Source organism: Miniopterus schreibersii, assembly GCF_964146895.1.
Source record: "Miniopterus schreibersii genome assembly, chromosome: 1".
Taxonomy (NCBI): domain Eukaryota; kingdom Metazoa; phylum Chordata; class Mammalia; order Chiroptera; family Miniopteridae; genus Miniopterus; species Miniopterus schreibersii.
This window is the reverse complement of record NC_138101.1, coordinates 162,285,626-162,307,927: the sequence shown is the minus strand read 5'-3', so window position 1 is coordinate 162,307,927 and position 22,302 is coordinate 162,285,626. Positions and strand designations below refer to the sequence as shown.

The following is a 22,302-nucleotide window of genomic DNA, read 5'->3' as shown; positions in this document are numbered from 1 at the left end:
TGTAATTTTAGTCAACTGTCCTCTGCAGGAACAAGACATGATGTATTACAACAGAAAAAACAAGTGACACTGCCATTAATATCCAGTGCCCTGGAATTCGCTGGCACACCAGAACACTTTTTTTATAGCAGGGCCAAGAAAATTCTATTGGCAAATCTTTAGCAATACATGCACCTGGGAATGCTTATAGAATCTACAATTCAAAACCCAACTAGACTTTCTGTAAACTGACAGGGGTAATGGAGGGCCTCATTCTAGCCTCTGAATCAAAAAAAGATACCAACCATTGGAACTTGATTGACCAGCTGGGCAGACAGGAGAGACCAGTAATTGATCGAGAGATTAATAGTCATCCTACTCTCCCAAAAGGTACCTAAGACACAGGAGAACTGTGTTGCTAAGACAGCCCAAGAAACTGTCACTGATAATGCTGCCCCTATCTGTGATCGGTACACCAAACTGACCCAACAGCCTTCACATAAAAATATTATGTCTCACCCCTTCCTTTATTCTTTCAACCCCTACGGGCATTCACAAGTGGGGAAGAGTGAAGAACCGTGAAAAAATAACACTGGCCTTTAAAACTGTTTTGAGTGTATTCAGAAGAATAATTTGGGAGGCAGTAAAGCATGATAGTTAAGAGCTTTGGAATCAAGACTGCCTGGGTTCTAATCCCAGTTTTACCACTTTCTACCTGTGTGACCTTGGGCAAGTTGCTTAGCCTTTCTGTGCTTTCATTTCCCTCCTTACCAATAAAATAGGGATAACACCTACCTTATAAGGTTGCTGCAAGAATTATATGAAATAATGCATGGCATAGATATATGTCAGCTATTGCTATTTGGTGGAACCACGTAAAACTGCCATTTTGTAAGTCAAAAACAACAGAATATTGGCAATTTTATGAGTCAGCCTATCATCATCATCATTACTAATATTGTTATTGCTGTAACTACAAATGTGAATTTACTATCAACAGGGGTTTGTTGGGCTGAAGTCTCAGATGCTATAGGACTTACAGTCACAGGTAGTTTGCCCAGATTTGCTAAAGTCAAGATTAATTAGCTGGGGAGTAATGAAGACATGGAACTTCTTTAAGTCTTCCTTCACTCCTTATTTTCCCTTTTTTGTATTGCCAAAGGGATCTTCTGAGAACTACTTAGGAAATGAACACACACACCAGAAGGAAATACCTTGAAAGAAATCACAAACACTCCTTCTGTTTCACTTCCATAATGCTGAACTGCCTCTTCATCTTCTGTCACCATAATGATTGGCATCCTATCCTGGCAGTGGTGATAGTACCAAACGGCTGCATTGTATATGCTCCTAGAAAAGCAAAGGGCACGTGAGCCCTCCCAAGGCAGACAAACCCAAGCTATTGTTCAGAATTTCATACCTTACTTTTTTTTTTTTAATTTTTAAAAAATTGATTTCAGAGAGAGAGGAAGGGAGACGGAGGAAGAAAGGAAAATTGATTTCAGAGAGGGAGAGAGATCAATGAGAGTCAATGATCAGCTGCCTCCTGCATGCCCCCTACTGGGGATCGAGCCTGCAACCTGGGCATGTGCCCTGACTGGGAATTGAACTGTGACCTCCTGGTTCATAGGTTGATGCTCAACCATTGAGCCACATCAGCTGGGCTCATACCTTACTTTTAATCTGCTATCCTTTGGTTTATACAGAGAACCATTCATTCATTCAACAAATACTTCCAGAATACCCATTAGTTTCCTTTCTCACCAATAAAATGGGGATGCTAACACCTATCTCATAAGAGTACGTCCTGGGTTGGGTACTCTGAGGGATACAAAGATGAATAAAAAAGTGCTTGACATCTCTTCGCCCCTAAGACATCCAACCACCACCGCAACCACTTTCATTTCTTGAGATGGCCTAGAAGCCATGAGGCTCTGACATCTATTAACACTTTTTCATTGGAGGAGGGCTGCGTGACACAGCACCGCATGAATGACAAGCTATGTGTGGCTTAAAAGATAAAGAAACAAGTCTTTGGCTAAGAGGAAAACTAGACTGTAAGTAGCTAAAGATTATAATCCAAAAAGGTCTGATATGGAACCACAAGAATTGTCTAAAAATCTTCCTCAGAAGAATCTGAATTGAACAACAGAGTCTGGGTCTAGAGATGTGTGTTCAAGACTGGATGTTTCCAATGAAGTGTATAACCTGGACAGACAATTTCTGTGGGCTTCTGTTTCCACTGCTACAAATTAAGATGCTATATAAGGTTCCTTTAGTTCTAAAAGTTAAAAAAAATTCAGCCAACGTATACTGAGTATCTACTATGTGTGAGGCTATGTAGTCATAAGTGTGACCATTCTGAGTACTCACAAATGACCTAATCTAGAGAAAGACTTGCTTTTCTCTTTCTGGTATTGAGCCCTGTGGGATCCTGGGGACTTTAATTAAGGACTCATTATGTCTCAATGTTTATTTTGCTTTAGAGAATTTAAATATTTCATGGCTAAACAGATAAAAAATTACAAGAAAAAAGATGATTTAAATATTTTATATGGGTAAGACATTTTAAAGTTTAAGGTTTCTTTTGCTCTCTACAGAAGAAAACCTGTGCCTTAGGCCTACCTGACTTCAGCTGTAGCTGGGCCAGCAGTTCCATCCCCTCTCAAGGCCCAGTGAGCGGAGTTAATACCCCTGCGGAATGACCCCCAGCTAAAGGGGGTACTAAAAGGCCTAGCCTCCATCCTTTGAGGTGACTTCTTAGGCACACTCTACTCGGCTTCTCAGAGGGTCCCAGCAGTACTGAGCCTCAGTTTCCCACAGCAGTAACATATCCTTTACTGCTTTCCCTCCTTTTCTGTCTCACTCTCCCTACTTCCTCAGTCCTGCTTATGGAAATTGCCTCAGAAGTAAACAACTCACACTAAGTCCTTGCTTCAGGCTCTGCTTTTAGGTGGATCTAAACTATGACACAGCTCTTCCTAAAACAGCTCTATGAGAATTAATCTACCAGTTCTAGTTTAATAAGACTAGTTGGGATATTAGAGCTTTACCAGAAAAATTGAGATTTAAGCTTAAAAGTGGAACTCCCCATGCCCCAAAAGCATTAAAGTTATGACTTTTGGATCACTGGAATGGCCCTGCTAGCTATTAGGGTCTGGGGCAAACTTACTCTGGGTACTATACCTCCCTAATTGCAATTTCTTAAATATATCAATTATGTATTCAAATGACATATCTAAACTATGAACACATTAAGCATTTCAGCATTAATCATGGTTCCAGAAATAACTGTTGATTTTAGCATACCACTTAGATCAACTCTCAAATAGCCAATGACAAAGAAATTACAGATGATCACGTGAACACTCACAGCAACTCAGTGCGCCATACCTGGTCTGCCACTTTTCCATGGATTCTCCTCTTTCCCGAGGGAGATAGCAGTACTGCTGGAATTCATTAGCAAAGAGAATGCAATCATGACGTGCATCCTTTAGGAGGTTTCGCAATTTATTGTACTGTCTGTAACACAGAGGAGAAAAATAAATCTAACATAGCAGGTACTCATCTACTGCCAGCTCTTGCTAAGGATCAAAAAAGATGAAGTATTTTAGAGAAAAAGATTGATTATTTAAAACCTGAGAAACACTTATTTAGTATTGGCCTTAGTATGCACAGTATCATTGGGCTGCTCTTTCTCAATTTTGTCTGCTAGAATGTGCTTGGGCAGGGCCTCATTAATTAGTTTGTGGATCAATTCAACTCCTCTACACCCTTTCCCCTTCCAAGACTTCTGGCCATTTATTATGTTGTAATTATATGACGCTGCTCCACATAGCCCCCACTTTAAAGGCTCACAGAGGACACAGAGGCAAGCAGACTAGCACTTTATTTTTATACCTCACTTTGTTCTATAAATGGCATTAGGCATTAGTACATTGTACATTTTGCTGGCAACCCTAGAAAAGGACATGTAGGGTAACTAAGTATGGGGATTTACCTGTAAATTTTATTTATGCAGCTACCTCATTTACATGAATGAGGCCAGCTTCATCTGTCAGAGAACTAACAGAGAGTTTTAAGGTTTCCCGCCAGGAGGTCCTTGCAATGTTAGCCAAAGTCACAAATCAAATATGAAGTCTTATATGGGTCAATTTCTAAGGTGCTTTTCAATAGTCTAGGTAATATGAACTACAGAATATTCAGTTATTTTATAGGAAGACAATGTTTATTTAAAAAGATTGATATTGAACCAGATATTAAATTAACATATAAATTATCCAAGGCAGATGGCTGGCATTTAATATAATAAAATTGTGCCCTTCCATTCTCACCACCAGTCTGCCACCATGGATTTTTAAGATATTAGTCTTTTCATTAAAACAAAGGCAGAACTCTCCAAATGAATGCTAACCACCATTATATAATCTGTGTGGTCTCAGCACTTCATTAGAAAATAAGAAACATTGATTTTTATTTTCTTGGTAATTCTAAAAAGAATCATCAAATAATACAACTTATAAAATTTCCTAATAAACAAAGGGATTCATTTTCATTTCTGTGAATGGCAGCTTTCCAGAATTCCACTGTGGAAAAAAAGCTGCCCCGCTCCCAAATACCTACAACATATTAAATTGGTAATTTTCCCGTGTTTACAAAGATACACTTAAAATCACTTTTAAAACCTCTTAGATTATGCAAAGAAGAGACTTCACCACCCTGTTAACAGTGATCATCTCTGCAGACTGGTGAGGTGAAGACTTTTACTTTCTGCTTTCACATCTGTCATGCATGAGTTTTTTAAAAATGAACATTTATTTGTTAAGCAATAAGAAATATTTTAGAAGAGGCTTCATAAACATCTGTAATTTATGACTTGAGAAAAAACACTGAAAAAATATAGCCCATTTTTTCCTGATCTTATCCTCCATAGTTTTTGCTCTCTTTATCTACCATCACATTTTATACACCCCTAATAAAGCACCTGAACTTAGTGCAATTATTTGTTTACAAATTATCTCCCTTACTAAACATCCATCATCCAGCAAAATTTTGCTACACTACTTCTATGTGCCAGGTCTTTTGCTCCAATGAGTGCCCTCAGGAGCCACTATCCAGACATCCCACTGCTGCCCTTTGTCTGCAGCAGTCCTGCTCATGGTGAATACAAGACAACCACCCATTCCTCTAAGTAAAAAAAATTTTTTTTTAATCCAGAACTACCACTGGATTAGACCCCGAAGAACTGAAATCAGGGTCTCAAAAGATATTAGTACACTTCTGCTCAGAGCAGCATTATTCACAACAGCCAAAAAGTGGAAGCAACCTAAGTGTCCATTGACAGATAAATAGAAAAACAGAATGTGGCATATATGTACCATAGGGTATCATTCAGCCTTAAAAAGGAAGTTCGGATATGTGCTATAACAAGGATGAAGCTAGAAGACATGATGCTGAGTGAAATAAGCCTGGCACAAAAGTGCTCTATGATTCCACTTATATGAGTTTACTTGAGCAATCAAATACACAGAGACCTTTGTATCTTCTCCAGGGCTTAACCAGAGTAGGTGCTCAATAAACGTTTTCCAAATGAATCAATGACCTCACAACTCTTTGTGACTAACAGTGATCCAAATACAAGATATTTCTTAGAAGAAACTGACATTTTCAGAACCCAGTCACTCTTTTGCTAGGCTTTGTACACATCACTGCATCTGTTATCACATCTGTACTTTAGATCCAGGTATTCTCAAATCCTGTCCTTCCCAAATACTGATGTTCTATAGCCAGACCTAGGGGGGTTAGCACTAAATGAGAATAATGACAATTCTTCCTAATGTCTAGAAAATTATATAACTTAAAAAGAATTTTCTCAATTTTAAGTTTCACCCCCATTTATTTTCCTTAGATTTTTAGTGTGTGTTTCCATTTGTCAGCTACCTATCAGCCAGATCAAACAAATGAACAAATGGCACAAGGATATTAATGGGGAAAGTGGGAAACAAACAACAAATCACTCTGAGTGTGACATTTGGGTTTTCTTGTAGGCATGTGGGCTTATAGTTATAATTCAATAGTGAACACATGCAATACCGTCAATTTGTTTTGCTAGTCAGGGTTGGTGGTGCATATGAAGGAACTGAGTATCCTACATGGAGCCAACAAAGAACATCATAGTGCCTTGAACAAGTTTGGCCTGAATGATAGGAGAATAATAGTTTCAGATTGTCAAGAACAGTAAAATTATCTTAACTTTTAAAAATTCCAGTCTTACAGAAAACTCCTAGTTTCCTTAGACTGGCTTAAGTGTTTTCCAAATCTCTATTATCAAAACATTTCAAACAATTTCTTAGGAAGACAGTTGAACTGACCTTCTTTAAATTGATTTTTTTCCCCTACTATTTTTATTCAGTGGTGATCTTACAGATGCAACATCCCTTTCCCCTCCTGATTATACTCTCTGGGGATTAGAAGTGGGTGTCCACAACCAGTGGGGAGGTGAGTTCTGTACTCAATGTTGTGTTTCTTCAGTCTTCCCAGAATTTCGTAGACCTACTTTCAGAGGACCTTGAGTTTTCTACAAGAATTTTAAGTTTATGTTTCCATTTATATTAGGTGGAACATTTCTAATAGAGTATATTTTGGACCAGCTGGATGACTGCCTTCTAACTGCAGTGCCATTTAGAGTCAATGCCTGCCCTCTTGGAGGCCTCAGACACTTCAAACTCAGGACCTTTATCTACCCTCCTCCTTAGAACTCTTCTGGTGCACCCTCTCTATCCACTTATGTAAGCCAGAAACCTCAGTGTTACCCTTGACACCACCTTCTCACTCACCTCACTTATTATCAAAATCCATACTAAGTTCTATAGATTTTTCAAAGTAACAGCTTTATTGAGATATAATTCACATACCATAAAATTCACCCTTTTAAATGTACAATTCAGTGGTTTTTAGTATAGTCACAGAGTTACACAACCATGCTTACTATCTAATTCCAGAGCATTTCATCACCTCCAAAAGAAACATACCCATTAAGCAGTCATTCCCCATTTCCCCTGACCCCCAGCTCCTGGCATCCTAACTAATCTACTTTCTGTCTCTATTTACCTATTCTGGTCATTTTATATAAATGGAATAATACACTATATGATTTTTCTGTGTGGTTGGTTTGTTTCACTTAGCATAATATTTTCAAGGTTCATTTATGTTGCAGCATGTATCAGTACTTCATCTCTCTTTATGGCTGAATAATATTTCCTTGCATGAATAAATCACATTTTGTGTACCCATTCATTAGTTGATGGACATTTGGTTGTTTCCATTTTTTGGCTATTATAAATTGAGCTGCTATGAACACTCATGTGCAAGTTTTTGCATGGACATGTTTTCAATTCTCTTGGTCACATACTTAGGAAATTCTATAGATTTTACCTACTAAATAGCTCTTTAAAATATCTATTTCTCTCCATCTCTAAGCTACCAACATTTCTCATACCAACAATAGCCTTCTGTCTTCTTTTCTCCATGACTTTTCTACACTGTCCCAGTAATCTTTTCAAAACAGCAATCTGATTGTATCATCTCATCCTGACATCCCTGAGGCCCATGAGGCCTACCATCCAATCGAGGGCCTCCTTTAAGTTCCTCCAGCAGCATTCCCTTCCCTATGACCCTGCACAGCAGTTTCCTCACCTGGGAAGCTTTTCTCTGGTTTCCGCCTACTTATCCCTCAGAGCTTAGCATAAGCATTGCCCCCAGGAAAGCCTTTCGTGCCTCCCTGACCAGTCTTGGCTCTCCTGGAGCCCTGTACCTGTCCTTTAGTGCATCTGTCACAGCTGCCTTTCTCCATCAGTTCATGTGATTACCTGGTATTGCCTGTCTCCCCTCAAGACCATGTCTGCTTTTGTTCACTACTGTAACCTCAGTGCTAGCACAAGTTTCTGGAACATACAGTCTCTCAATAAACATTTGTTGAATAAAAATATAAACACCTGGATAAATGAATGTGTGATCAATAAGAGAGTCTTACAGTTATCAAGAGACCCCACATTAAATAAGCATTTGAGGATTGTTAGATGGCAGAATATGTGATTATCCTGAACAATCAAAACCTTAACTTTTTCATACTGTTTTGTACAATACACTTACGAGAACAGGCCACTTTCTGCATTAATATTATTGAAATAAGAAAACAAAATCACATTAAATACAGAAGCAGATTAGAGCTATGTCTTTCTATTGTTAAACCCAACTCTGGTAATTTCACTTCAGTAAAACAATGTCATCTGTCACATTAAATTAACGTTCATTTGCAGTATTCTGTTTTTATAGTTTTGTTTATGAATTTGAAGGTTCGATTTGGTTTTAGTGTTGTATTAAATACTTAAGCATGAGGACTCACACCTAGATTTATGTTTAAATATATTTAAATAACACAACAAAATAATTTAAATGAACACTGTGTGTCTATGAGAAACTTTTCTTTTAGAAACAAAGTCAGTGACATTACTCATGTTGAGTAACACTGATGTGTTGAATGGGGAGTTAGATAGATCATGTTGGCCTCTTAGATCCTCTCCAAGTATAATATTCTATGATCCCTATCTTATGTTATATACAGTATATTGAGGAACTGAGGTACAAACTAGTGAGACTCTGAAGCTTTACAGAAGAAATTCAGAAAGGGGGTCAAAAGAAGAAAGCAAGGCATCCTTAAACCAGACACTAGACCAGAGTAGGTATTTTAACCTCCAAAGCTTCCCTAAGCAATAATGCTCCTAAAGGCATATCAAACAGAATGAATTATTTACTAACATCTCAAAAATCTCCAAGGGAGAAATGAAAAACAAAACAAAATGTTTCCCAACATTAAATGAAGCAAAACACCATGGAGCTTCTGCTAGGCCACACTTGGTTAAACATAGAAAGGTAAATGACTTACACTCAACACTTATGAACGCCAAATTAATAAAGCAAACTCCTGGATGTTACATAGTTGAGAACTATCGTCAATTCTAAAGTTAGCTTTCAATATGACACTTTCTAGGGCTTAGGTCATTTTGGTCATTTAGCTGTTTCAACCTGAATAAACCAGCTGGTTGCTTGACAGATAAACAAAGCACCAAATCCCAAACTTGCTGATTCCCTTCCTGCCTCTTTTTCCTCTACATTAAGCATGTTCATTATCCCTCCTTTATTTAAGACCAGTCTCTAACCTATTTCCCTCAGAGGACTTTGTGGCCTAATCCCCACACCCCATATTTACTTCTGCACTTTGCATTGTCCACATTAAATTATCCCACGTGTCCAAGGTGTGTCGTAATTACCTTCTTGCTTCTTGTGTCTAACCCCAACAAGACAACAGGCCTGTTGAGAAAGGAATTAAGACTTTGTACTACTGCAGAAGGCCTGAAACTAGGGGCTCAAAAAGTGCTTACTGAATGGGAAAACCAGGGTGTTATCAACATGGGCCTATTTCATAACTCCTCATCTTTTGTTTTTACATTTAGTATATTCAGAGACATGGTAAAGCAATGGAAAACCAATAGTTTTTCATCAAGTTAACTACTTTTGAAATGTTCAGAAGAAAAGACATTTAAATCCCAATTCTTTGTTTTTGAATGTCCCAGCAATTGGTTTTTAAAACAATCCTTAATATTAAAAATATTTTAGAAAACAGAAGCTGAAAAGGCTCTGCAGTGTGTTAGCAATCCAAATGATAACAACAAATTGATTTTAGTAGCAGAAATTGAAATACGACACCTGGAGCAGCATTTAAATCTGAATGTGTATAAACATCTATATATTTCTGTCGGAATGAAATCAACTTCAAGCTCATTTGAAAATGTTCTATCTGAAAAATCTGTGCACAATCTAGTTAATGCATATTTTTTGAACTGAGCACATAATAAGGACAACTTATCATTTTCATATACAAATAAACACAGTTCATCTTTTACTATCAAAGTCTGTAGAAACTACAACATTTAAAAAAGAATAAATGCATAGTTTTCTGCTTTTTAAATGACTTGGGGTGTTAAGAGTTTGGATATATAATTTGTAATACTGTATGCTGTTTCCATACAGCATGAGTCTTCAAGTTCAAATCATAAATCTCTTCCTAATGTTAAATGAAACAAAACCAATTTTTAGAGCACTTGCTTAAAAGGTACAAGGCAAGCATTTTAGACTGATTTCAATCAAAAATCCTTTGTTTAGCAAATACAATTACTATGGTTGGTAGTTACAGTAGTAACCTAAAAATAAAAACAAGTTATTTCTGGTTTCATTGAATAAATCACTACAAATATGATTTGTATCCACAATAAAGGAGTCTAAAATTTAAAAATAAAGTACTTTTTCCCAAGGGAATAAAAAAACTAAGCAACTGAAACAATATATCTATAAATAAGAAGATTAAATAATATGCATTATCAACAAGAAATAAGCAATAACTGCTATAAAATGCAAACCAAAAGCCAATAACCTTAAATACCCACATACTGGGGACAATGCAGCTTATTGATTTACAGTCAGATCTTTTGGACAGATGTTGAAGCAGAAATATAAAAGAATGTTACTGCATTCCTACCAGCAAAGAAAAGACTAAATTAGTTCAAAAACTACTTTCTGACAAAATAATAAACTCGTCCCCTCCCCCTATAACAAAGGATCTTTTCTAAAAAAAAAAAAGGGGGGGGGACCAACCCAATAAATAAATAATGCAAAACAGATACCTCCGGCCTCTCTGATGCTGCACAGCTTGACAAGCTGTTTGCATGAAAATAATTCCCTTCAATTCAGGAAACTCAAGGATCTCCAGGTAATCTTGAACAACTTTCCAATCTGGGATCATGTAATGAGTCACATCACCAGACAAGAGTTTCCCATCTGAAGCATAATTCAAAATGTAAGAGATTAGACAACACTTGCAAACCTGGTTTATTACTATTTCAATGTCATGGTGCCCTCCTGTGCAAAATAATTTCCAACCTTAACTACGCCGTGAAGTTTCTAAACGACAAGACAAATGTACTTTGGTAGAGGCCCAAAGTTCAAGTAAATTCAGCACCTTCATTTTTCTGAAACTGTGATAAATAAAAGTTCAATGTGGTTTACAATGTTACCAGTGGAGCAGGAGATAACCGATTTTTTAAAACAAGCACATCTTCAGCACAACCTGAATATCTGTGTGTTAATTCATGAGAACTTCACATTCAAATGAGACACACTAAAAATATTCATGTTAGCCACTTGTTTCTATCCAGCAATTTCAAGTCAGTTCTGTCTCTAGATTGTGAACATGTGCAAAAGTCTCCAAGGGCCAGAAAAGATGCTCAGTGCAAGCAAGGGCTGTGGCAGGATTTCCACTCAGACCGTGTCAGGGAGCTGGGTAGCCACGCAGTAACTGAATGTTCACTTTAACCACCAATCCTTAACCAAGCTATGGACTCCAAATATTCGTCGAAAAGGCCCAGCACACTCATCTTCCCACCGGAGGGAAGAGAACCAGTAGTAACCTTCTGCGTTCCACGGGCCACGCTAGCCGCCCAGAGCCTAAGTGCGGGAAGGTGCTACTGGCGCACAGCAGACCCCGATCCAACTCCCCCACGGCCTCCGCACAGCGAGGGCGCAGAAAACTCGCACACCGAGCGGTGCAGAGAGCCCTCCACTGCGTGCAGGCCTGAGGCACCGCTGCAGCCAGGCCACAGAATTTATAGGGAGCAAAGAAAAGTAAACTGAGCAGCGGCAGGGCTCCGCGCTCAGGACACAGGTTCGCGTCCCGCCCGTCACTGAAGGGCCTACAGCCCGGGACGTCCCCACTTCACCACCTGCAAGCCTGGGGGGCGGGGAGGGGCAGGTTCCCGCGCCCAGGCCCCTCGGAAAGCCCAAATCACCAGGCTTCTGGGAGGCGGAGGAAACTGCCTCAGAGCCCTTCCATTTCATGGGGCGCAGCAGTCGGGGAGCCCACGGCGGTCTCTGCGGCTGTGGGGCCGCAGCCTCTCGCTCCCGACGCGCTGCCCGGACCGAGACGAAGCCGAGGGGCGGTCGGAGGCCGGGGGGCCTAGGACCCCGCGCGTCCCGGGCCTCGCGCTCCGCCTCCGGCCGCGCCCTTCGGCCTCAAGGGCCGCCCGCCTCCCGCCTCGCCGCCCCGCTCCCGCCCGGCCCGGGCTCCCCTCGCTCCCGCCCCGGCCGCCCTCGCTCCCGCCCGGCCCGGGCTCCCCTCGCTCCCGCCCCGGCCGCCCTCGCTCCCGCCCGGCCCGGGCTCCCCTCGCTCGGGCCTCGGCTCCCGTTCGCGCCCGGCCGCCCTCGCTCCCGCGCGGCCCTGACCGTTGCGGCAGGTGGCGGGCTGCGGGCACAGCGGGCTGTTGCAGGGCACGCTGGGCCGCAGGTAATGCTCTCGCACGATGCGCAGCGTCCGGCCCTGGAAGGTCCTCAGAAGCAGCACCTTCTCCCGCTTCTGCAGCATGGTGGCGGGTGGCGGGTGGCGGCGCGCGGCCGGGCAGAGCTCCCGGGCCCGCGAGGCCGCCCTCAGCGAGCTGCCCGGACGCGGCAGGCGCCGCGCGGCCGGGACGGAGGCGAGGCCGCGGCTTCGGGCCCGCCCCTCGGCCGGGGCGCCGGGTCGGCGCGGGGCTCCGGGCCCGCCCAGCCCTGCCGGCAGCCGCCCCGACGCCCTTGCCCCAGGGCTGAGGGCCGGAGGGACGCTCCTTCCGCCCAGGCCGACTTCCGGGGCCTGCCTCAGTTTCTCCCTCCGCGCAATTGCCTGAGGGCAGGGAGCGGGGGTGGGGGTTGGGGGGAGCAAAAGACCGATGGGAGGTAAGATAATACTTGGAAGCTAGAAGATACCTGGAAGCTAGCTTCAGATCTTGGGAAGAAACTTTTGGTGCAACTAAAAAGGATTGTTATACTTTTTGTTTTCTGCCCGCAGATCCATATGGGAATGGGCAGCCTTATTAATGTGGGTAATTAGTGTGTTCTGTTCATCCTCTTGTTGTCCCTGAAAAAGCTAAAAGATTCAGCAAATAAGCCAGCAACCCTGCCAGCCCAACATTTTTTCCCTTCAAAAAATTGTATTTATTTTTAATTTCATGTGTTTTTAATCCATATAAAAATGCGAACAATGCAGAGGAAATGAAAACCCATCCCTTCCCTTGATGTGTAGACACGTCTACTTAACTCTAACTTTATAGCATTTGCAGCCTCTGGCAAAGGAAGTTTCCTTTAATCTCGATGGAGACTCACACATAGTCTTTGCTGAGATCACATACCCTTGTTTGAGTAGAAGCCACTGTTCTTTCAAGCTCTCAACAAAGACTTTTGAGCCACCAGAAGCATTACATACAAGTGTCACATTTAATTTCCACAAGTCGGTGGAGTCCGGCATTAGTATCCTCGTTTTACAGGCGATGAAACAGGATTAGGGAGGTTAAGTGGCCAAAGTTACCCAAGTTATTAAGTGGTGGAATCAATATTCAAGCCAGAATCTGGCTGAATCCAAAGCAGGCTCTTAACTAATTACTGTGCTATTCACAGATGAATAAAATACAGCTCTTGTATCTAAGGAGTTTATAGTCTGCTTGTTGAGTAGACTGTAGCTCAGGCAGCTCAAGCAGCTGGCTGGGAACATCAGAGCCTCCTATTATGCTGAAGTGAGCAGAACTAGGGGGTTCTGTTGGATCACTTACTTTTACTCTGCGGGGGCATAGTAAAAAGAGTCATAGTCCCTCGCTCATTGTATTTTTATGTCAAGTTATCTGCAGTGTGGGGATAATGTGAGTGAGGTCTGAGATGGAATTTCACAAGTTAGGAAAACATTATAGGGCTGGCCCACAGGCCAGAGCACTAGGAGGCCCCATAAAGTGACCAACAGTGCAGGAAGCCCTCCCTAATTCAGGAGGTCAGTTCTAGAGATCCCGTCTCTCTTTGGCATTTTGGAGCTTTAAGCTTTCTCTAAATTGTAGCTAATGATCTTCTGAGGAAGAGAATGTGTCTGGCGCTGTATTGAAAGTTGATTTTATCAGTATTTAAAATAATCCAAGGCCCATCAAGTACTTTTTTGTTGTTGTTGCTTGCATTGAGGCAAATGATGTATAAATTATACTTTTAAAAATGTATACATTTTTTGAGAGAGAGAGAAACATTGATCAGCTGCATGCAACCCAACCTGTGGGGCATCCAACCCACAACCTGGGTGTGTGACCTGACTGGAAATCAAACCTGCCACCTTTTGGTGTGTGGGACAACGCTCCAACCAACTGAGACACACCAGCTAGGGATAAATTATGCTCTTAAAAGAGCGATCCCTCCCCTATCAGTCAAGGCTCTGGTGAAGGACAACACAGAGTGGAGCCTCTAGCCACCCAAGCAATGTCTTATTTTCTTTTAAGTCGCTGGGATTTTTAAGTTGTATATTACTGCAGTATAAACTATTTACTCTTCATTGGCAGAGGGAAAAGAGCCCTTGAGACAGGCTTACCCCAGCAATTAAAAGCTCATCCTGAAAGTGATACATGTCACTTCTGCCTGTTGGCTGGAACTAGTCACATGACCACACGCCCAAAGGCAGAGCACTGAAACCCTTTGGCGAGCAGCATTAGTGACTACCTGAGTCTCCCCAACTCGCACCTCTTTGTCAGTCTGCTCTGCCATCACCTTAACCCTTGTGGCTGTGACTACTCCAGCTCAGTTCCATTATCTAGTCTATGCTTGAGTATTCTACTGCTCACCCATTTACACCCTCACCCATCTCCCCAATAGCCAATGACCCAAGTGTAAGTCACCATATCATCTTTAATTCTTATTACAATCCTTCAAGGTAAACACAAGATTTTTTTTTTTTTTTGTGGCAGAGACTGACTCTGATCAGTGAACTCATGCCCTCTTCTCTGGGCACACAGATGAACCACATTTCCCATCCTCACTTGCATGTAGATAGGTGTGGCCACAAAACCTAATGGCACCATTTCCAGGACAGGCACATTAAAAACCTCCCATGAATGCTCCTCTTCCCCCTTCTACCAGCTAGATGCTAAAAGCTCATGGGATCTTGGAAGCCAGCATTGAAGACAGCAGGCCCCCTCCCACCCTCATCAGCATGGGTCCCAGCAGGACTGTGTAGAGCAGAGCCCTACCTCTCCCACCCAAGAGCATCCATAGAAGATTATTATAAGGGAGAAATAAACTTTTGTTATAGCAGCTAGCATTACCCTAGCTAATACATACCCACTTTACAAAGGCGATTAAAGGTTTAAGAATTGCCTATTTAAAAAAAACAAAAACCCTTAGTAGATAGTAAATAGTCTTGATGAAACTGCTGAAGGATTCTATAGCAGTTCTAAAGTAATTTGTACAGTCCTCTAGGGGGTGGGAGAGCAGCAGTGGTCTTCTGTGCTTTTGTTTGGCCTGGGCTATGGTGCCATGGCAGTGACACACTGGGAAGGATGCTTGGTGGCTTGCTTCTCTTTTCATTTTTTCTTTCCCTGTCAATCCAAGTACAGATGGACAGCCTGGTGCCCAGATAGCAGAATGCTGTGACAGCTTTCAGCACTGTTCTGATGGAAATCTCAATGGTGGCTCAGCTTCCCTGGTGCATGACTGCAGTACTCTCAGGCTGAGCACCAGCGTGCTTACACTGCAGGAGTCTGTAGCATTTGCATGCCTTTTGCAGATGTACTCTGGGAGTGCAGACATCAGCAACCATTGGATTATAATCAAAAGGTCTCATCAAAAGGTTAATGTAGAGAGGGTGGGACATTTTTACAAAGGGCTAAGGGGACAAAAAGGTTAAATATATAAAAGAAATTCTGGAAGATGAGCTCTAAGGGCCAGAGTGGATTACTGAAGCTGACTTTGAAATTTTCTGTCTTGGCTTATCTATTGAAAATTACAATGGTACAACATGTTTGTTGCAACACATTCCAACAATACTGAAGTATGCCAAGTAAAAACTTTGAAGTTCTGCTTGCATCCAAGTTCTACTTCTCCCAAGTAATTTACCACTGTTGATCATTGGAGTTCATCCTAGACAGCTTTAAATATAACCCCAAAATTTGCAACTTTTTGAAGAGCTTGTCAATTTATGCAGTATCAGCTAATTATACCTAACGTTTTTCAAGCTTTTACCAGGTGCCAGGCACTGCTCTAAACACTTTTCCTATTTTTTTCATTTGATCCTCAAAACAATGCCTTGACTGTGATACTGTTACCAACTACATTTTACAGGTGAGGAAGCTGAAGTACAGAAGGATTGAGGCACAGGCCACACACTCAATGTATGGCAAAGCTAGATTCATACCCCAAAGAGTAAACGGTGAGTTATAGAATAGGGTACATTCTATGTAGTGGACCACAGATGAACCCAGTTATTTTAGGATTAGGGAACTGGAAACAGTGCCATTCAAATATTGAACCTACTACTTTCCTAACTTCCCTGAGCTTTAGTGATTTCGACTATAAAATACAGCTAACAGGACAGATGTTGCTGGAGATATTAACGAGTCAATGATTTCGAAGAGTCATGTAAATGTCTAAAATTATTTCATTTATCTTAAGAATAAGCTTACTTTCAGTTGTGCACTCTCAGTGGAAGAGTCATGGGAGGGCAAAAGGCTGCTGAGACTATTCTGCTACTTGTATTAGGGATAATTTAATTTCATATATGTTAAATGCTGTTCATCCTAGATTTTCACTTTTCCCAGCAGATACAATGGCTCCCTTTTGGCTTTCTAAACACCCTGTGAATTCTCATAATCCACCTTGCAATGATCACTGTAAAATGTTCTTCTTAACTCTTTCTAATTTTTTTAAAGAGAAAATTATTTTGTACTTAATCAATTTTATATCTCAGCAAGATTTTTACTGTAGTTAAACTACCAGTAATTTTGTCCTTCTACCACTAAGAGGCGCTGTTTATATATATATATTTGGTGGAGAAGGAGGGTGCTTCAGCCTAAGTCCTTTTTGCTCTGGTATCTGACTGAGTAGTTGAAACTTGGCCTTTCACATACTACCATTAAAATGCATCCAATTATTTGAGACAAAACAAACAAACAAAAAAACTTTAGTAATAGATTTTTTAAAAAGAAAGGAAAAACACTTAGTATTAAACAATACATTTATCCAGGAGCTCAAAGGTTCAGATGCTCTGAAATTAATTAGAAACTAAGCTTCATTGATTAATACAGAAAATAAAAGGAAAAAGGAAATCCTTTCAGTCTTGAATCAGACTAGAAGTAAATTCAGTTATATGGATAGCCACTTATAATTCAAAAATAGAAACATTACTATTTGTCATTTAATTTTTTCATATTGATCTTATTTGATGAAATTAAAATTTCATTCATCTTGTAGGATTATTATTACCAGTCGAATACCAGTAATGGTATATAGTTATTTTATTGGATGAGTATATTGCCAGGAGCTTTCCTGTTTATTTTACTATATTCTTACTACATATGTTTGAATTTGGGGAAGTGAATTCCATTTTATGTCATATAAAGATAGACTATGAATTCTAAAACCTTATAATTACAATAGAAAGGTTGTGGAAAAATGGAAGAACGAATAAGGATTGCTTAGCAATGATCCTAACTTCTAGGAAACCTTCCAGGTTTTGGGTAAACATAAACAAAGTATTAAACTTTTCCATTTAATTTTTATTTAATAAATAGCACATTAAACTACCCTTTTGTATCTGGTTCCAAAGGAAGAAGAATGGGGGCTAAAAGTTAAAATTATGTTTATACTTAACTTTCTTTAAATTTTAGGCTAGAGTAAGCACATTATATGTGCTTATAATAGATTTCTGTTGCTGCATAACAAATTACTACAAATGTAGCAGCTTAAAACACACTCATTTATTATCTCAGTTTCTGTAGGCCAGAAGTCTGGGCATGGCCAAATTAGGTTTTCTACTCAGGATCTCACAAGACTGAAATCAAGGTTTGGCTGAGCTGATTTCTTTCTAGATCTTGGAGTCTTCTTTTAAGCCCATAGGTTGTTGGCATAATTCAGTTCCTTATAGTTGAAGGACTGAGGCCCCTGCTCTCTTGCTGGCTGTTAGGCAGTGGCAGCTCTAAGCTCCTAGAGGCCCTTGCAGTTCCTTGCCACGTGGCCCCCTCTATATATGCTTTCTCATACTAGAAGAACCCAGTCCCTTTAAGGGCTTGCCTGATTATGTCAGGACCACTGAGGATAATCTTCTATTTTAAGTCAATGGATTTGGGAACTTAATTGCATCTGCAAAATCCCTTCACAGCAGCATCTAGATTAGAGTTTGAATAACGTGGAGAAGGTATGTGTACACCAGGGCACAGGAATCTTAGGAGCCACCTCAGAATTCTGCCTACCTCTCTTAGCCTGTTCAGACTGCCTTAACAAAATACCACAGTTTGGGTAGCTTATAAACAACAGAAATTTTTTTCTCACAGTTCTGGAGGCTGGGAGGCTGAGATCAGGATGGCAGCCTGGTGGCATGAGGGCCCTCTTCCAGGATGCAGACTTCTTGTTGTATCCTCATACGGCAGAAGGGACTCTGGGACCTTTTTGGAGCTTTTTTATAAGGCACTAATCCTATTCATGAGAGTTCTACCCTCATGACTTAAGCATCTACTAATACCATCACCTGGGGTGGGGGGTAGGATTTCAACATATGAGTTTTGGGGGAACACAAACCATAGCACTACCATAATAATTTATAATAAGCATTGGATCTCAATAAATTATATTTAAAAATATGGTATTTATTAAGTATCTGAGAACAGCGTAAGTGATGTTCTTAAAAAGAAATGAGAGAACTAAGCTGGTAATCCAGAGCTATAGCAAAAGTAAATGAATAGATCATGCTGCCTTGGTTAGTTCAAGCTCAGGGAGAGAAAACTGCACCAATACAAATCCACATTCTATTAATCTTAACTAGCAATGATTTACACGGGGCCCAGAATTCACTTAGGAATCACTGCACAGGGTCCAGTCCCTTTTTCTAACACAGAATCAACTTGGAGAGGGCAGTGTGTCTGGGGGGGTGGGTCTTGTGTGTAAGAACCACGTTCTTTTGTTTTGCCCCTCAGTTCCTACCTAAGAGGAGTGATGCTGTATCCCCCAGATTAGAATCCTTTCCCAAAACCCCACTGTGACAGGTGATAGGAAGCCCTGGCGTTTTTTAATGATGTGAATTTTAAATATAAAACATCATGGTCCTAGTCATCCTTCACTGTGTGGCTGGCTGCCATCATCAAACCCGGGAGACTGGTCAGGCTGCGGGTATTTGCTGCCTATCTTCCACGTAGAACTGTGATGGGGTTGGAGCTATGAGTAAGGAACTTTCTCTGATTGCAGTGTTTGGGTGGGGACAAGCGGGAGGGCTTTCTTTATATATTTTTCTATTAAATCTGACATTTTAAAAACATGTAAAACTGTTATTCTGCCCAGGAGAGAAAAGGCTTTGATATCTCTCATTGAAACAATAAGAATCTTGTTATGTTTGCCATTTTAGCCTTCAAGGCCTAATCTTTTTTGACTTGGAGAACTGAAGGCATCTTGATCCTTGTGTTCTTCAGTCAGCTCGAGGCATTACTGCTGATCAGAGAAAAGCACTTTTTCCCTCCCTAAAGCGAACAGCACCTGCCAATCTCCCTATCCAAAAGCAAGAGAGAGGAAGGGCTGTTCTCTGAGCCCACAGAGCGCCGTTATTTCAGATGTGCAGAAAACCATAGAGAATAACCTGAAATTCGTTGCCTCATTGACAGATACAGAGCACTGAGGCATTTATAGACTTGAAGCAAGACCACGGACCCACATGCCTACCAAATATATTTATCTATGTATGACTAGTAACATTGGGAACATGGTGTTTCATTGCCATTGGCGTCATCATCTTAGTGAAAATGTAAAAAGGATAAATGATTAAACAGGACGTAAAAGTGTACTGTTAATCATGTTGTTGATTAGTACTGAGTAGGCTGTAATAAACCACACTTCTCTTTCGAGCCACTTGTTTTAGGCTTTCTTCAATTTTAGAAGATAGGGGGTATACATGTTTATATGTAGATGAGATAGATATATCATATATATGATATATGCATCACATACATGTAAAATTAGTTATGATTGGCTAGGTTATGATGCAGTAACAAATAGCCCTCAAATCTCAGTGGTTTAAAAGAATAAAGGCTTCCTTCTTGCTCATGCCATATGTCCCCCTGCTCTGTGTCATCATTACCAAGAGACATTACTGTTGGATCCCTGTCAGTGCTTCTACAATTGCTTGGGAGGGGAAAAGAATGAGACAAACCACGTATTCGCTCTTAAAGCTTCCATGACACCAGTGACTTCTGCTCACATATCCCCAGCCAATGCAGGTCACTTGGTCACACCCAATTCCTAGGGCAGGGATAGAGAGCCAGAAATATTTGGTGAACAGAACTTATCACGCACACATACACACTTTTTTTTTTTTTAGAGAGAGAGGAAGGGAAAGAGAGAGAGACAGAGAGAGACGTCCTGTCCAGGATCAAATCCACAACTTGAGTATGTGCCCTGACCAGGAATCAACCTGCAACCTTTTGGGTACAGGACGATGCTAGAACCAACTGAGCCATACTGGCCAGGGCCATACACACACCTTTTAATGTGTAGATTGAAAAGGAGGAAATAACTTCAGTTGCTGAAGAAAACCAACGTTGATTTATCATTGTAATATTGTTACATCAGTAAGTTTAGAATTAGTACAAACAGTGACATAGTCTATATTCATAGAATGTGCTACAGTCAGTAGAAAGATAAGGCAGATCTTTATGTACAGACATGCAAATATCCCCCAGAAATACTGAATTTTAAAAAAATCATGTAGCAGAATACCATGATCTCATTTATTTAAAAAAATACAAAATATATAGCCCTGGCTGGTGTGGCTCAGTTGGTTGAGCATTGTCCCATGCAGCAGGAGGTTGCTGGTTTGATTCTAGGTCAGGGCGTATGCTCAGGTTTTGAACTTGATCCCTGGGGATAAGATACAAAATATATAAATATATTTATGTGTGTGCATGCGTGTGTGTGTGTATGAAGTGCATAGGAAGAAGGCTAGACAGTTTCTTACTGAATAGTTACTATTCTTGGGGAATACAGAGGGATTTGTGTGGCATGTAGGAGACTAGAATCCTTTTTACTTAATATAATCCTGTATTGTTTGAATTAATTACAACCATTTATTTATGTATTACTTTTATTAGTTTCCTAGGGCTGACATAACAAATTACCACACACTAGGTAAAAGAGAAATTTACTCTCTCACAGTTCTGGAGGCCAGAAGTCCAAAATCTGCCATGACCATGCTCCCTCTAGGCACTAGGGGAGAATTCATTTCTTGCCTCTTCTAGCTGCTGGTGGCTGTGGCATTTGTAGCCACATCACTTCAATCTCTGCCCCCGTGGCCACATTGCTTCCTTTTTTCTGTGTCTGATATAAGGACATTTATTATTGGATTTGGGACCTACCTGGGTAATGCAGGATGATCTTCTCATCTCAAGATCCTCAAACTCTTTTTCCAAATAAGATACCATTCAGAGGTTTGAGAGATTAGGACATGGACATAATTTGGGGGGAGGGGGTGTTGAAGGGAATCATTCAACCCACTACACTTGTATAATGGGGAAAAATTAGAAAGGAAAAGATTAAAGAAATATTTATTTATTTATTTATTTATTTATTTATTTATTTATTTATTTTTTAAATATATCTTTATTGATTTCAGAGAGATGAAAGGAAAGGGAGAGAGAGATAGAAACATCAATGATGCGATAGTCATCGATCGGCTGCCTCCTGCACGCCCCCAACTGGGGATCAAGCCCGCAACCCGGGCATGTGCCCTGACCGGGAATCGAACCCCGAATCTCCTGGATCCTATGTTGATGCTCAACAGCTGAGCCACGCCCAGCCGGGCTACTTATTTATTTTAAAATTAATCTCTCTCTTTCTTTTTTTTTTTTTCTATGGGAGAGATAGAAACATCCATGAGAGAGAAACATAGATCGGCCTCCTCCTGCATGCCCCCTACTGAGGATTGAGCCCACAACCCCAGCATGTGCCCTGATCCAGAATCAAACCAGTGACCTCTTGGTGCATAGGATGATGCTCAATCCAATAAGCCACACCAGCCAGGCTAGGAAATCATTATTAATAGTGATTACTTCTAAGAGGTTAAATTTCCAAATTTTCTATAGGGAACTTATATAACTTAATAATCAGAAGAAACAGACAGACAAAATAATAGAGCAATAATAACAACTACAACAAAAGCAAAACATGAGCAGGCCCTAACTTATA

The 22,302-nt window shown here is 40.7% G+C and overlaps 1 protein-coding gene across 5 annotated transcripts in view; it reads right to left on the bottom strand.

The window, feature by feature from the left end:
• The window catches only part of DIS3L (DIS3 like exosome 3'-5' exoribonuclease), a 30,651-nt gene extending 17,987 nt beyond the window's left edge, over positions 1-12,664 (bottom strand). The window contains exons 1-4 of one of the 5 annotated variants that reach the window (XM_081151739.1): positions 12,313-12,664; positions 10,719-10,872; positions 3,373-3,501; positions 1,194-1,329 (exon numbers count right to left, since the gene is read on the bottom strand). Coding sequence is in view for 4 of the 5 variants with exons in the window: in XM_081151735.1 (XP_081007861.1) it covers positions 1,194-1,329; positions 3,373-3,501; positions 10,719-10,872; positions 12,313-12,451 (558 nt within the window). In the remaining variant the exon portion in view is untranslated. Of the gene's footprint in view, positions 1-1,193; positions 1,330-3,372; positions 3,502-10,718; positions 10,873-10,974; positions 11,056-11,879; positions 12,086-12,312 lie in introns of those variants that run through there. The other 4 variants (XM_081151735.1, XM_081151738.1, XM_081151736.1 and 1 more) reach the window with 4 other exon arrangements.
• Positions 12,665-22,302: the final 9,638 nt, after the last annotated feature.